Source organism: Sciurus carolinensis, chromosome 12 (genome assembly GCF_902686445.1).
Source record: "Sciurus carolinensis chromosome 12, mSciCar1.2, whole genome shotgun sequence".
Taxonomy (NCBI): domain Eukaryota; kingdom Metazoa; phylum Chordata; class Mammalia; order Rodentia; family Sciuridae; genus Sciurus; species Sciurus carolinensis.
Genome location: NC_062224.1, coordinates 55,741,502 through 55,754,190, shown reverse-complemented (window position 1 = coordinate 55,754,190; position 12,689 = coordinate 55,741,502). Strand labels below are relative to the sequence as shown.

The window sequence follows — 12,689 nt, the reverse complement described above, 5'->3', positions numbered from 1 at the left end:
ATCATATTTCATAAACACGTACAATTTTTATGTCAATCAAAATTTTTATAAAGATTTTGTAAAGTGACAAAATTCAATGAGCTAATAAATATAAGAGAATTTATGACCAGCAAAACTGTCTTTCAAAAATCAAGAGAGAATAGAGAAATTTGGAAACAAAAAAGACCAAAAAATGTTGTTGGTTTCTGAGTAGCCTCACAGAAAACAGTAAAGGAAGTCATTCAGGCAAAACCAAAACAAAACAAAGGAACAAACCAGGAAATTATATCAGATTGTAACTTTACAAGAAAATGAACACCACTGGAAAAGGTAGATATGTTGGTAAATAAAAAATATTGTAAGACCCGGGGCGCGCAGGGGCACAGCCTGGACCAGGCCGGAGATCTAGACCGAGGTCGCTGCTCACCGGTCGCCTGGGGCTGGGCGGTTTTGTTTTCGCCCCCGCGTGGTGCAGCGACGAAGGCAGTAAGATGTGCACTAGGACCCCCTTTGCCAACCGTGAATGAAGGAGACACTGAAAACCACACCTCACATGGAGATGGGCAACAAGAAGTCACCTCCCGCACTGGGCGCTCTGGAGCTCGGTGTAGAAGCGCCACAGCTTCCTGTGCTGATGAGCAGCCTCACATCGGAAACTACAGACTGTTGAAAACGATCGGCAAGGGGAACTTTGCAAAAGTGAGATTGGCACGACACATCCTTACAGGCAGAGAGGATGCAATAAAAATAATTGACAAAACTCAGTTGAATCCAACAAGTCTACAAAAGCTCTTCAGAGAAGTAAGAATAATGAAGATTTTAAATCATCCAAACATAGTGAAGTTGTTCGAAGTCATTGAAACTGAAAAAACACTACTTAATCATGGATATGCAAATGGAGGTGAAGTATTTGCCTGTTTGGTTGCACATGGAAGAATGAAGGAAAAAGAAGCAAGAGCTAAATTTAGACAGGCATAAGAAGAGAAAATTATACTTGATGAATTCTATAGTTCTTTCCATTTCTAATATTATTTCATCAGTTGTATATGAAAGGAAACTCAGATATTTATTAGAAAACAAACCAGTATGGCTCTTTCCGTAACTGTGTTCTTGATAGAAATATGCCACCATAGGGTTATAAGATGGTGGCGCTGAGCAGAGGCGGTGGTGTGGAGCAGGGCCAGGCTCTGTTCAATGGGGACATGGAGTTGGAGGCTGGCGCTGCAGCCTCTTTGACTGCGAATCTGGCCATCCCCGAGGAGATCACAAATATCTAAAAATGGGATCAGATGTTGAGAGTGACCAATCTTCTGGAAGTCATCTGATGAAGTCCAGTCACCAACAGGTGTTTGTCTCAGAAATCATAAACATAGATGGATCTCAATGGAGTTTCACTCTTAAAAGATTTAAAACATGCAAACATAGTAACCTTACAAGACATCATTTACACAGATAAATCTTTGACTCTGGTCTTGAGTATCTGATGTTTCTATACCAAATTCTACATGGATTAACTTATCACTACAGAAGAATGGTGTCGCTTGGAGACTTGAAACCACAGAACATTCTCATTGATAAAAAAGGGAAGTCTGATCCTTGGCCGACATGTTGAAGATTTGGACCTACATTTTCTTCTATAAGATGAGGGGTCTCTGTCGATTCTGAGGGCCTTTGAGTTGAGTTTTGTACAGGGTGAGAGATAGGGCTTTAGTTTCATTCTGCTGCATATGGATTTCCAGTTTTCCCAGCACCATTTGTTGAAGAGGCTATCTTTTCTCCAATGCATATTTTTGGCCCCTTTGTCTAGTAGGAGAAAATTGTATTTATTTGGGTTTGTGTCCATGTCCTCTATTCTGTACCATTGATCTACCTGTCTATTTTGATGCCAATACCATGCCATTTTTGTTACTATTGCTTTGTAGTATAGTTGAAGGTCTGGTATTGCGATACCCCCTGCTTCGCTCTTCCTGCTAAGGATTGCTTTAGCTATTCTGGGTTTCTTATTTTTCCAGATGAATTTCATGATTGCTTGCTCTATTTTTGTGAGGTACGTCAATTGGGATTGGAATTGGAATTGCATTGAATCTGTATAGCACTTTTGGTAGTATGGCCATAGACTTCCTTAACAGGACTCCCATAGCACAAGAAATAAAAGCAAGAATCAACAACTGGGATAGATTCAAACTAAAAAGCTTTCTCTCAGTGAAGGAAACTATCAGCAATGTGAAGAGAGAGCCTACAGGGTGGGAGAAAAATCTTTGCCAATCATACTTCAGATAGAGCACTATTTCCAGAATATATAAAGAACTCAAAAAACTCTACACCAAGAATACAAATAACCCAATCAACAAATGGGCTAAGGAAATGAACAGACACTTCACAGAAGAAGATCTACAAGCAATCAACAGATATATGAAAAAATGTTCAACATCTCTAGTAATAAGAGAAATGCAAATCAAAACTACCCTAAGATTTCATCTCACCCCAATTAGAATGGCGATTATCAAGAATACAAGCAACAATAGGTGTTGGCAAGGATGTGGGGAAAAAGGTACACTCATACATTGCTGGTGGAGTTGCAAATTAGTGCAGCCACTCTGGAAAGCAGTGTGGAAATTCCTTAGAAAATTAGGAATGGAACCACCATTTGACCCAGCTATCCCACTCCTCAGCCTATACCCAAAGGACTTAAAATCAGCATACTACAGAGATACAGCCACATCAATGTTCATAGCTGCTCAATTCACAATAGCCAGATTGTGGAACCAACCTAGATGTCCTTCAATTGATGAATGGATAAAGAAACTGTGGTATATATACACAATGGAATATTACTCAACCATAAAGAAGAAAAAATTATGGCATTTTCAGGCAAATGGATGAAATTGGAGAATATCATGCTAAGTGAGATAAGCCAATCTCAAAAAACCAAAGGAAGAATGATCTCACTGATAAGTAGATGATGACACATAATGGGGGTGGGAGGGGGCAAGAATGGAGGAAGGAGGGACTGTATAGAGGGAAAAGAGGGGTGGGAGGGGTGGGGGGGAGGGAAAAAATAACAGAGTGAATCAAACAGCATTACCCTATGTAAATGTATGATTACACAAATGGTATGCCTTTACGCCATATACAAACAGAGAAACAACATGTATCCTATTTTGTTTACAATAAAAATAAATTTTAAAAAAATTTTAAAAAGAAAAAAATTGTATATTGTATGAATTGTATTTTTTCTTATTTTTCTTCCTTGAAAAACACACAATTGTATAAAACACTACAACAATATATTTTTAGGTTTGTAATATACACATTGTCCAGAAGGGAGAAGGAATAGAGCTATATAGGAGCATAGTTCTTATATTTTACAAGAATTAAGGTGTGTAATATGAAATTTAAGATAATTTAATATCCATTTTATGATAGCAAATGAGCTAAAGAAGAGTTTAATAATTTACTACACATGATTTTGTTAAACATTTGTAGTTTTTGTTAAAAAACTACAAAAAAGGCGGGCAGTACCAGAGGAATAGGGGATCAAGAAAAGACAAAGCATATAGATATATAGTAGCAAAATTGCCAATGAAAATCCCACTTTGTAACATTATATTAGATGTGATTAAATATATGATTAAATTGATGTGAACATGCTAAATACTCCAACCAAAAGGGACATTGAACGCATTACAATATATTACATTGAATTTAAATGGCTAAACTCTAATGAAAATGAAATATTATTGAACTTTGTTCAAAAATTAAAATCAAGATCGAATTATAGGATGTCTACATAATAATCCTAAAAAGTTGAAAATAAAACCTAAAAGACATAACATGCAAATAGTAACCACAACAGAGATAAAGTGGCTACATTAATATAGACTAGATTAATATAGATAGAAGTCACTTGATGAGAAGACAAATTACTAGAGATAAGGAGGGACATTTTACAATGATGAAATGGTTAATTTGCCAAGAAGTATAACAAAAATGAAGGTATATTCAACTGTCAACAGAACTTCAAAGTCCATGGAAGCAAAAATTGGCAGAATTAAATGGGGAAGTATACAGTTCAATAATAGTTGGAGACTTCAATAACTATTCACAAGAAGAGATAGCACAATACAGGAAATCAGCAGGATTTATAAGATTTGAACAAAACTACCAGTCTACTTGTACTAATTGATACTTACCAAAGTCTTCTTCCAATGACAGCAGAATATACATTCTTTTAAAGTGTATGTGAAACATTATGTAAAATAGATCAATATACCTGGGTATAATACAAATTTTAATACACTTTAAGAGAAGTGGAATATAAAATACGATTCAGTTAGAATTCATAGAATCGAATTTGGGAAATTGCCAAAATTTGGAAATCATATTTAAATTACCCATTGATTAAACAATAATTCATAAGGGGAATTAGAAAATATTTAAACTGAATGTACACAAAAACACAATACATGAAATGTTATCAGAGACTGTAAAATGGTACAGCCACTTTGGAAAACAACTTGGACGTTTCTTAAGAAGTTAAATGTGATCTTACCATATGATACAGTAATTCCACTTTTAGGTGTCTAGAAGAGAAAAGAAAACATATGCCCACATAAAGACTCTACATGAATGTTTTCAGCAGAATTATTCCATAACAGACAAAAATTAGAAACAAATCAAATGTGAATCAATGAGTGAATGAATAAATGAAATGCAGTGTAGCCCTGTAATAGATTATTTGGCAACGAAAAAAGCCTACTGATTCATGGTATAAAATGGACAAGCCTCAAAAACATGCTAAGTAAAATAAGCTAGATGCAAAATACAGCATACTGTTTGGTTCCATTTATATAAAATGTCCAGAAAAGGCAAATCTATCGAGACAGAAAGCAGACTGTGGTTGCCTGGATCTGGGGTTGAAAAGGAGACTTCAAATGAACATGAGGGAATGTTGGGAGGAGGGGAATAAAAATGTTTTAAAATTAGATTTGTGTGATAGTTACATGATTCTATACATTGGTTAAAATGTAGTGAACTGTGTAGTGCAGTATGATGGGTAAATGTTATGGTTTATAAATTATACCTTAATAGGTTTTGTCCAAAAAATAACAAATAGCAAAAGGCAGTGGGTGAAGAAATACAGATAAAACAAGATTGACAATGCATTTACAATGGTTGAAGCTGGCTAATTCATAAGAGGGTTCATCACAGTATCTTTTATACTTTTATGTCTGCTTGAATATTTTCATAATTAAATGGTTTTTAGAAATCAATATTACCAACTGTAGTGGTGCGTGTCTGTAATTTCAGCTACTTGGGAGGCTGAGGCAGGAGGTTTCCAAATTTGAGGCCAGCCTCTCCAATTTAGTAAGACCATCTCCCTGCTTAAAAAAGAAAAAAAGAAAAGAAAAAGAAAAGGAAAGGACTGGAGGAAGGCTGGGGCATGTATTTCAGTGGTAGTGTGCTGCTGGGTTCAATCCCCAGTACTGCAGAAAATAAAAAGAAGTCAATAATAGTACAAAATTAATAAAACATAAGCTTGATTTTACAGACTTCTGGTGTTTAACTATCTCTGCTTAAAGAGACATAGTAGCAATTCTTCCAAGTCTCATTAGGTAAGTGGATGATTAATTCACTGAGGTCAATTCATTTCCAATTAGAAATTTCTATTGAGCTTAAACTATGAGCAGTGTTTATTTAGTCTTATTTTCCTTCCTAACTTTTTGAATCAGATTCATGTTATTCTTACATTCGGTGGGTTTGTTCTTTTTTTACTGAACTTTTATTATTGTTAATAGTAAACATTTAGAAATATTCTACCTCTTTCTCTCTCTCTTGGTTACCTGCTCTTCCCATATTTTGTATGCAAAGTTTCTTTATGAATAATGGAATTTGCCCTCACAATCCAAAACACCTAATTGCTAAAGTAAAATACTTGGCAATGTGATAAGATAATTGGGTTTTGGAAAAAGTAATTAGCCCCCTTAGGTGATGTCCAGCAGAGACAGTAGTTCAAAGCTATGCTCTGAGTGGCAACAAGGTCGCCCTTTATAAAGGTGATTTACTTTAGAGATGACATGGGTCAATTCCACTTATCACAGGGCAATGCCGTTACTCAATAGCCACTGATATTTCTAGCTTCACCTATTTGAAAATCTCAAAAGGAATAGAGAGAATAAGGAACCGTTTCAGAATGTTTTACATTACCTGTTTCCCCTGAAAACAGAATCACCTGTAGTAGGACATTTGAGATACTGCATGCACAAATCTCATGAAGATGTTTCTATGGTGTGATGGGCTGACAGATCTGACTCCATGAGAATGTTATAGGCCAGACTCTAAGGGAAATGACTAAACAGACTCCACTTTGATCTGAGACTCTGTGTTATGTAGGAAATAACCTTCTCCCATGGGAACACCCCGCCTCTGTGCCCATCATCAGTTACTTGGTGTGACATGTTTAATAATATACAACGGCAACTCCTAAGTAGTAAAGAATTGCTCTCTTTTGATTCCTATTGCTCCTAAACAATGTACCATGTGAACAGTGATTGTGTGGATGTTAGTAACCATTCTCTAGTTTGTACCTAGATAAGGGTCATTTTGACCCACTTCCCCCTCTGTCAATAATCTCATGATGTTAATGTGTAATTTTGAATCATACAACAGACATTTATGATTGATGTGATTTTTGGTATAAGAACCCCTACAACCCTGTGGTTGGGGCTGTTCTGCCAATAGCCATTTTTGGGGGCATCGTGTGAGACAGCCAGTCGGTTTAATAAAGACTCTCAAATTTGGACTTTTCAGTGGTGATCAGTCTGTTCTTAAGTTGCGCCCCATAACAATGGGGGAAGTGATAACGGTCAACAGAAGACTGACTTCTCTCTCTTGATGGTCCCCAGGGATCATTAGGTCCCAAACATTACTAATTTACAGGACTGAGGCACACCATCAGCAAAGTCAATATAAATTAGACATATTAACTTTCTGTAACCAAACATACATGACAAGCTGATCAAAGGCATGGGAAAATCTCTGAAATATTATCAAAATATTGAGGTGTTTCTGAAATTCCATCCCTCTCATGGCACCTGCAAAGAGCAGAACTTAGTAAATATGCATTGAACCAAATGTTGAATTTATCACCATTTGAAGTAATTAACGTAAGATAAACTGTTAAGCCTATTAATGGTATTATACATAAGGTAATAACTATGTAAGACAAAGAAAATTAAATGTATGTACATGTGTAGGGATTAAGGAAAAAAATTATCTCAGAGACATAAGAATTTCTGTAACTAGAAAAGTAGATTAAACAGCAAAACCACCAGGTTACAACACAATCTAGATGAAATGACTTACAAGACTCTCTTGATCTCTCTGGTCTGTTTCACAACCATCTGATTATTTAATCTGTTTGGAAAAACCTTCCAACTTGGAAGGTACTAGGCAACAGATACAAGTACGTTGGTCACTGGAAAGACAGCTTCCACTGGAAATTAAAATTGAAATTGTTTTGTAGAAAAGTATTCAGTCTCAATTTAGCCAGCATTAATTGTGTGACCTTGAGAAAATCAATTCACTTCTCTATGAAGAAAATCAATTTCTTCACTTTTACAATTATGAGGTCAGCATTTCCCCAACTGTATGCTTTGGAATGAATGAGAGTCTTAGCAAAGTGCTCCATTTCTAGAATTGGACATCCACATGAGAAAGGAAATGAAACTGTACGACTGTGGGTAAATGGAAGAAACTGCTAAGTGAGATAAACCAAACTCAAAAAGTCAAGGTTTATATGTTTTCTCTCATAGGTGGAACCTAGGGAGTGAAAAAAGACCTTAGGGAAATAGAAGAGAGTCCAGAGGAATAGAGAAAAATGATCTAGAGTGGAAGGTAGAAAGGGATAATACTTGGGAATGAAATAGACCAAATCAAGCTATGTGCATGTACAAATATCTCATGACGAATCCCCTTTTTATGTATAACCATAGTGCACCAATAAAAGATTTAAAAACTAACTAAATAAAACTCTTCACACATGGAAAAATGTCTTTCCATCATTAAAAGTCTGAGGCATGGTAAAATGGACTTGGAAGCTCAATGATTGTAAGTACTTCGGGTTAGACTCATAAACTACTAGTAGTGTCTGAATTTATATTAGGGAAACATGACATAATAGTTTAACGTATAGGCTTTTGAGTCTCTACCTGGTGTTTGAATCTTGGCATGTTCTTGGACAAGTCATTTAATCTCTCTAAGCCTCAGTTTCTTCTACATATATTGGGGAATAAATTTAGTAATGCCTATATCATGTGGTATTTGGGGGGATTAAATAAATTCATTTATGTAATAACTACAGTGCCCCATATTTCAAAGTACTCAATAAATGTTGGTTCTTATCATCAATAAAAAAGAAAGAAAAGGAATCTAGACACAGACCTTATTCTTTTCATGAAAACTAAATAAAATGATTCATAGATCTAAATATAAAACATGAAATGATAATACTCCTAGAACATAACATAGGAGAAAATCTAGGTTTCCTGGGGTTTGGCAATGACTTTTTAAATAAACACCAAAAGCATGATTAATGAAAGAAAAAAATCGATAAATTGAATTTCATTAAAGTAAAAAATTCTTGCCCTGTGAAAGACTATTCATAACATGAAACAAGCAATAGAAAGGGAAAGAGTATTTGCAAAATACATTATAAAGAATTAATATCCAAAATATACAAATAACTCCTAAAACTCAACAATAAGAAAACAAAACAAAAATTTTAAATGGACAAAAATCTGAATGGACTCCTCACCATATAAGATATACAGATGGCAAAGAAGCTCATGAAAATATCATATTTCATTAGGAAATTACAAATCAGAACAATAATGGGTACCCATTGGAGTCATAAAATTTTAAAAATTGAACAAATGCTGATGAGAATGTGCACAGCCACAGGGACTCCCATTCATTGCTTTCGGGAATGCAAAACAATATGCCAACTAGGGAAGACAGTTTGATAATTTCTTTAAAAACCAAACATATGTTTAACTATGTAATCCAACAATTGCTCTCCTAGCTATTTATCCAAACGAACTGAATTTTTTTGTACACACAAAAACCTATACATAAATGTTTATTGCAGCTTTATTCATAATTGTTAAGACTTGGAAGCAACCAACATGATCTTCAAATGGATAAACATTGTGGTAAATCCATAAAATTGAACAATGTTGAGAGGTAAAAAGAAATGAGCTATTAAATCATGAAAAGACATGAATGAAACTTGAATGCATATTACTAAGTGAAAGAAGCCATGACAAGACCACATACTGAATGATTCCAACTATAAAAGGGGAAACCACAGAGACAGTAAAAAGGTCAGTGGTTGCAAAGAGCTCAGGGAGGAGGGTGGGGTGAATATGTGGAGTACAGATTTTTAGACAGTGAGAGGATTCTGTATTATTCTGTATTGGTGGATACATGTAACTTTGCATTTGTCAAGACCTATAGAATATTCAATCCAAAGAGTGAATCCTGATGCAAACTATGGACTCTTAGTTGATAACAATGTTATCTGTCTTGTCTCATCAGTTGTAGCAACTGCACCACACTAATGCAAAATGTTAATAATATGGACAACTGAATAGGGGTGGAAGGTTAAGAAGGTAAATGGGAACTCTGTGCTTTCTGCCCACTTTTCTGTAAATCCAAAATAGCACATACAGATAGACATCAATTAAGAAAAAACGATGCTCGGTGAAAAAGGATTTTAAGGGCAAGTAATCTGGGGAGATACTTTATGCTATGTGAAATTTTTTGTGATTCATATTAGAGTAGTAGGTATAAAAGACTGAAATCTTGCAGTAGAGAATATACTTACTATTTATTTATCCTTACATTTCCTAAACTTACTTGATCATGGACTGCCCACCTCCTCACCAGGAAAAGCTATTAACATCCCAAGGAGCTAGTGTTTCATGGAACATTCTTTGGGGATTACTAACTTTGATGATCATTGAGATTTCTTCAAAATGTGTAAGTCTGATTTTGCATGTTTACCTTTTTAGTAGAAATCAGACATCCCCAGATGATTCTATAAAATCAAGTTTCTGAACCCACAAAGTGAGAGCCAAACTCCAGGCCCCCAGTGGTTCCAGGAGAGGATGTTGGTGTTTTGTGAACCCCATCTTTTCAGCTTGCTGACTGAGCTTGCCACCTTTAACAGAGCAAGTTCATTTTTGCATAAATGCCTTGAAGAGGATTTAAGAAGTCAGTTACTTAATTAGAATACAAAATGTGCCATATTCTTATCTAAGATCAAAAAATCCAGAAGCATTCCATGTCTTACTGATTGGTTTTGTTGAAAGGATTTCTCAATCAAAATCACTCTAAAAGGAGAAGTTGGAGGTTGGAAGCTAAAAAAGGCTGTTTTCATGAAAGGTGTGGGCCACAGTTGCACATTTTGAGGACACTTACTCAGTAAACACTGGTTTACTGACTTGCTGTTGATTGTTCATTGCATCCATGGAAACAGTGGAAAATTGGCTCAAACTAACTCTTATTTTTAAAAAAAAATATCATATTTTCACTTCAGTTATCCTTCTGGCTTCAGAATATGAAAAAAAAAATATTCACCAGTCCTGCTTTTTTCCCCAATTTTCTCAAGCTGAGAGGCTCCTTTAGGAACGTGAGAAAAGAATGAAGACAAAAGTCCCAGATTGCTAGAGAAAGGCTTGGCATGGCTACAGAGTCTGCTGTCCATTCTGTGCATTGCTTTTCAATGGACTTGGGTCATCCCCTTCTAGAAGTACCATATGCATCCTCTCCTCCTAGTCCACCCTCAGGACATGATCACTTGGCACATGTGATGACTTTCCATTTTCCCTCTAGCTGTATCTGACCTTCCTATGCTTGATCCATTTACCTCTGCAGTCCTGTGACTTAGCAATTAAGCTCTGACTCCAAGGTTGGGATGTTGTCACTTTGATGCTATATTCTGTCAGTTTTCCATGAATCTGAATGACATTCTCTACTATCTGGTCCATGTTTGATTTCTGTCTCCTTCCACCACATCATGGGTAAGAGGTACTCTTGGTATCTATTTTTATTCTTGAGTATCCCCACTGACCAGGCCCTCCAGTGATGAACTAGAAAAGATTTGATACCTTCTTTGATATAGAGGTCTGGGGACTCACTATGGCTCTTTGCAAATGCCTTGTCCATCCCTTATGTCCTACCACCTGGGTACTGCTGAGGGGTTAGAGAAAGAAAATGGAGAAACTCTAATTATCATGTGCCTCATGAACCTGGAAATGTGCTAGTTGTTCCCTGAATATTTATAGCACTGCCATTTTACAAAGGAGATCACTAAAGCTCATGAAATTTGCTTAACTTTTCCATAGCTAGCAAGGGACAGACCTACGATTTGAACACAGTTGTAGATGATCCCCAAGCTGATCCTTTTCTCTCCATTTGAATGCCTCACTAGAACATTGATGTAAACATATAGATATGTATGACCCAAGTCTTGAGAATCAGATATAATTAGTTCACATTATTTTTTTCTGATATGACTTAATAAATGATAATAAATACTGAATATATTCTCTCCTTTTTCATGCATTCATTCAGTAATCATTTATTGAGCAACTACTTTTAACAGGCACTCTTTTTTCTTTTCTTTTTTTTTTTTTTTTTTTTTTTTTTTTTTTTTGCGGTGTTGGGGATTGAACCCAGGGCCTTGTGCTTGCAAAGCAAGCACTCTACCAACTGAGCTATATCCCCAGCCCAGGCACTCTTTTAAGTATTTGGAATGCATCAGCTTTTAAAAGTGACAGAAATCCCTATCTGGTAAAGTTTTCATCCCAGTGGGTGGACAAAAATAAGCAATACACAACAATAACTAAGTAAATCATATAGTATATTAAAATGTGATAAATAAACTGCAAAAAAGTTAAATGAGCAGAGAAAGAAGGATTTGCATTAGCTGTGAATGGAAGGGTGGTTGTATTTTAAAATACAGTGGCGATTGAGAAGATGACATTAGAATAAGACTTGAAGACATACAGGTGATTAATAAATACATGAAAATGTGTTCAGCATCTCTAGTAATTAGAGAAATGCACATTAAAACAACTCTAAGATTTCATCTTACTCCAATTAGAATGGCTATTATCAAGAACACAAACAATAATAGATGTTGGTGTGGATGTGGGGGAAAAGGCACACTTTTACATTGCTGGTAGAGTTGCAAATTAGTGCAGCCACTCTGGAAAGCAATGTGGAGAATCCTCAGAAAACTTGGAATGAACCCACCTTTTTGACCTAGTTATCCCACTCCTCAGTTTATACCCAAAGGACTTAAAATTAGCATACTATAGTAACACAGTCACATTAATGTTTATAGCAGCTCAATTCACAATAGCTAGATTGTGGAACTAATCTAAATACCCTTCAACAGAGGAATGGATAAAGAAACTGTGGTATGTATATGCAATGGAATATTATTCAGCCATAAAGAAGAACTATGGCATTTGCAGATAAGTGGATGGAATTGGAGAGTATTATGCTAAGTGAAATGAGCCAAATCTAAAAAGGACCAAAGGTTGAATGCTTTCCCTGATAAGTGGATGATGATATTTAATGGGGGTGGGGAGGGTGGGAGGTAAGAGAAGAGTGGAGGAACTTGGATTACATAGAGAGAA

General features: G+C 35.7%; 1 protein-coding gene across 1 annotated transcript; it reads left to right on the top strand.

Moving 5' to 3' along the window:
* The first annotated feature begins 315 nt into the window (after nucleotides 1-315).
* LOC124961351 (MAP/microtubule affinity-regulating kinase 3-like) lies at nucleotides 316-957 on the top strand. Its single transcript, XM_047519943.1, has one exon. The coding sequence runs from the start codon at nucleotides 316-318 to the stop codon at nucleotides 955-957; it is 642 nt and encodes a 213-aa protein (XP_047375899.1).
* Nucleotides 958-12,689: the final 11,732 nt, after the last annotated feature.

Bases quoted from the DNA above. Each gene is read 5' to 3' on its own strand.
- LOC124961351 (XM_047519943.1), top strand. From the start codon at position 316: ATGTTGGTAAATAAAAAATATTGTAAGACCCGGGGCGCGCAGGGGCAC.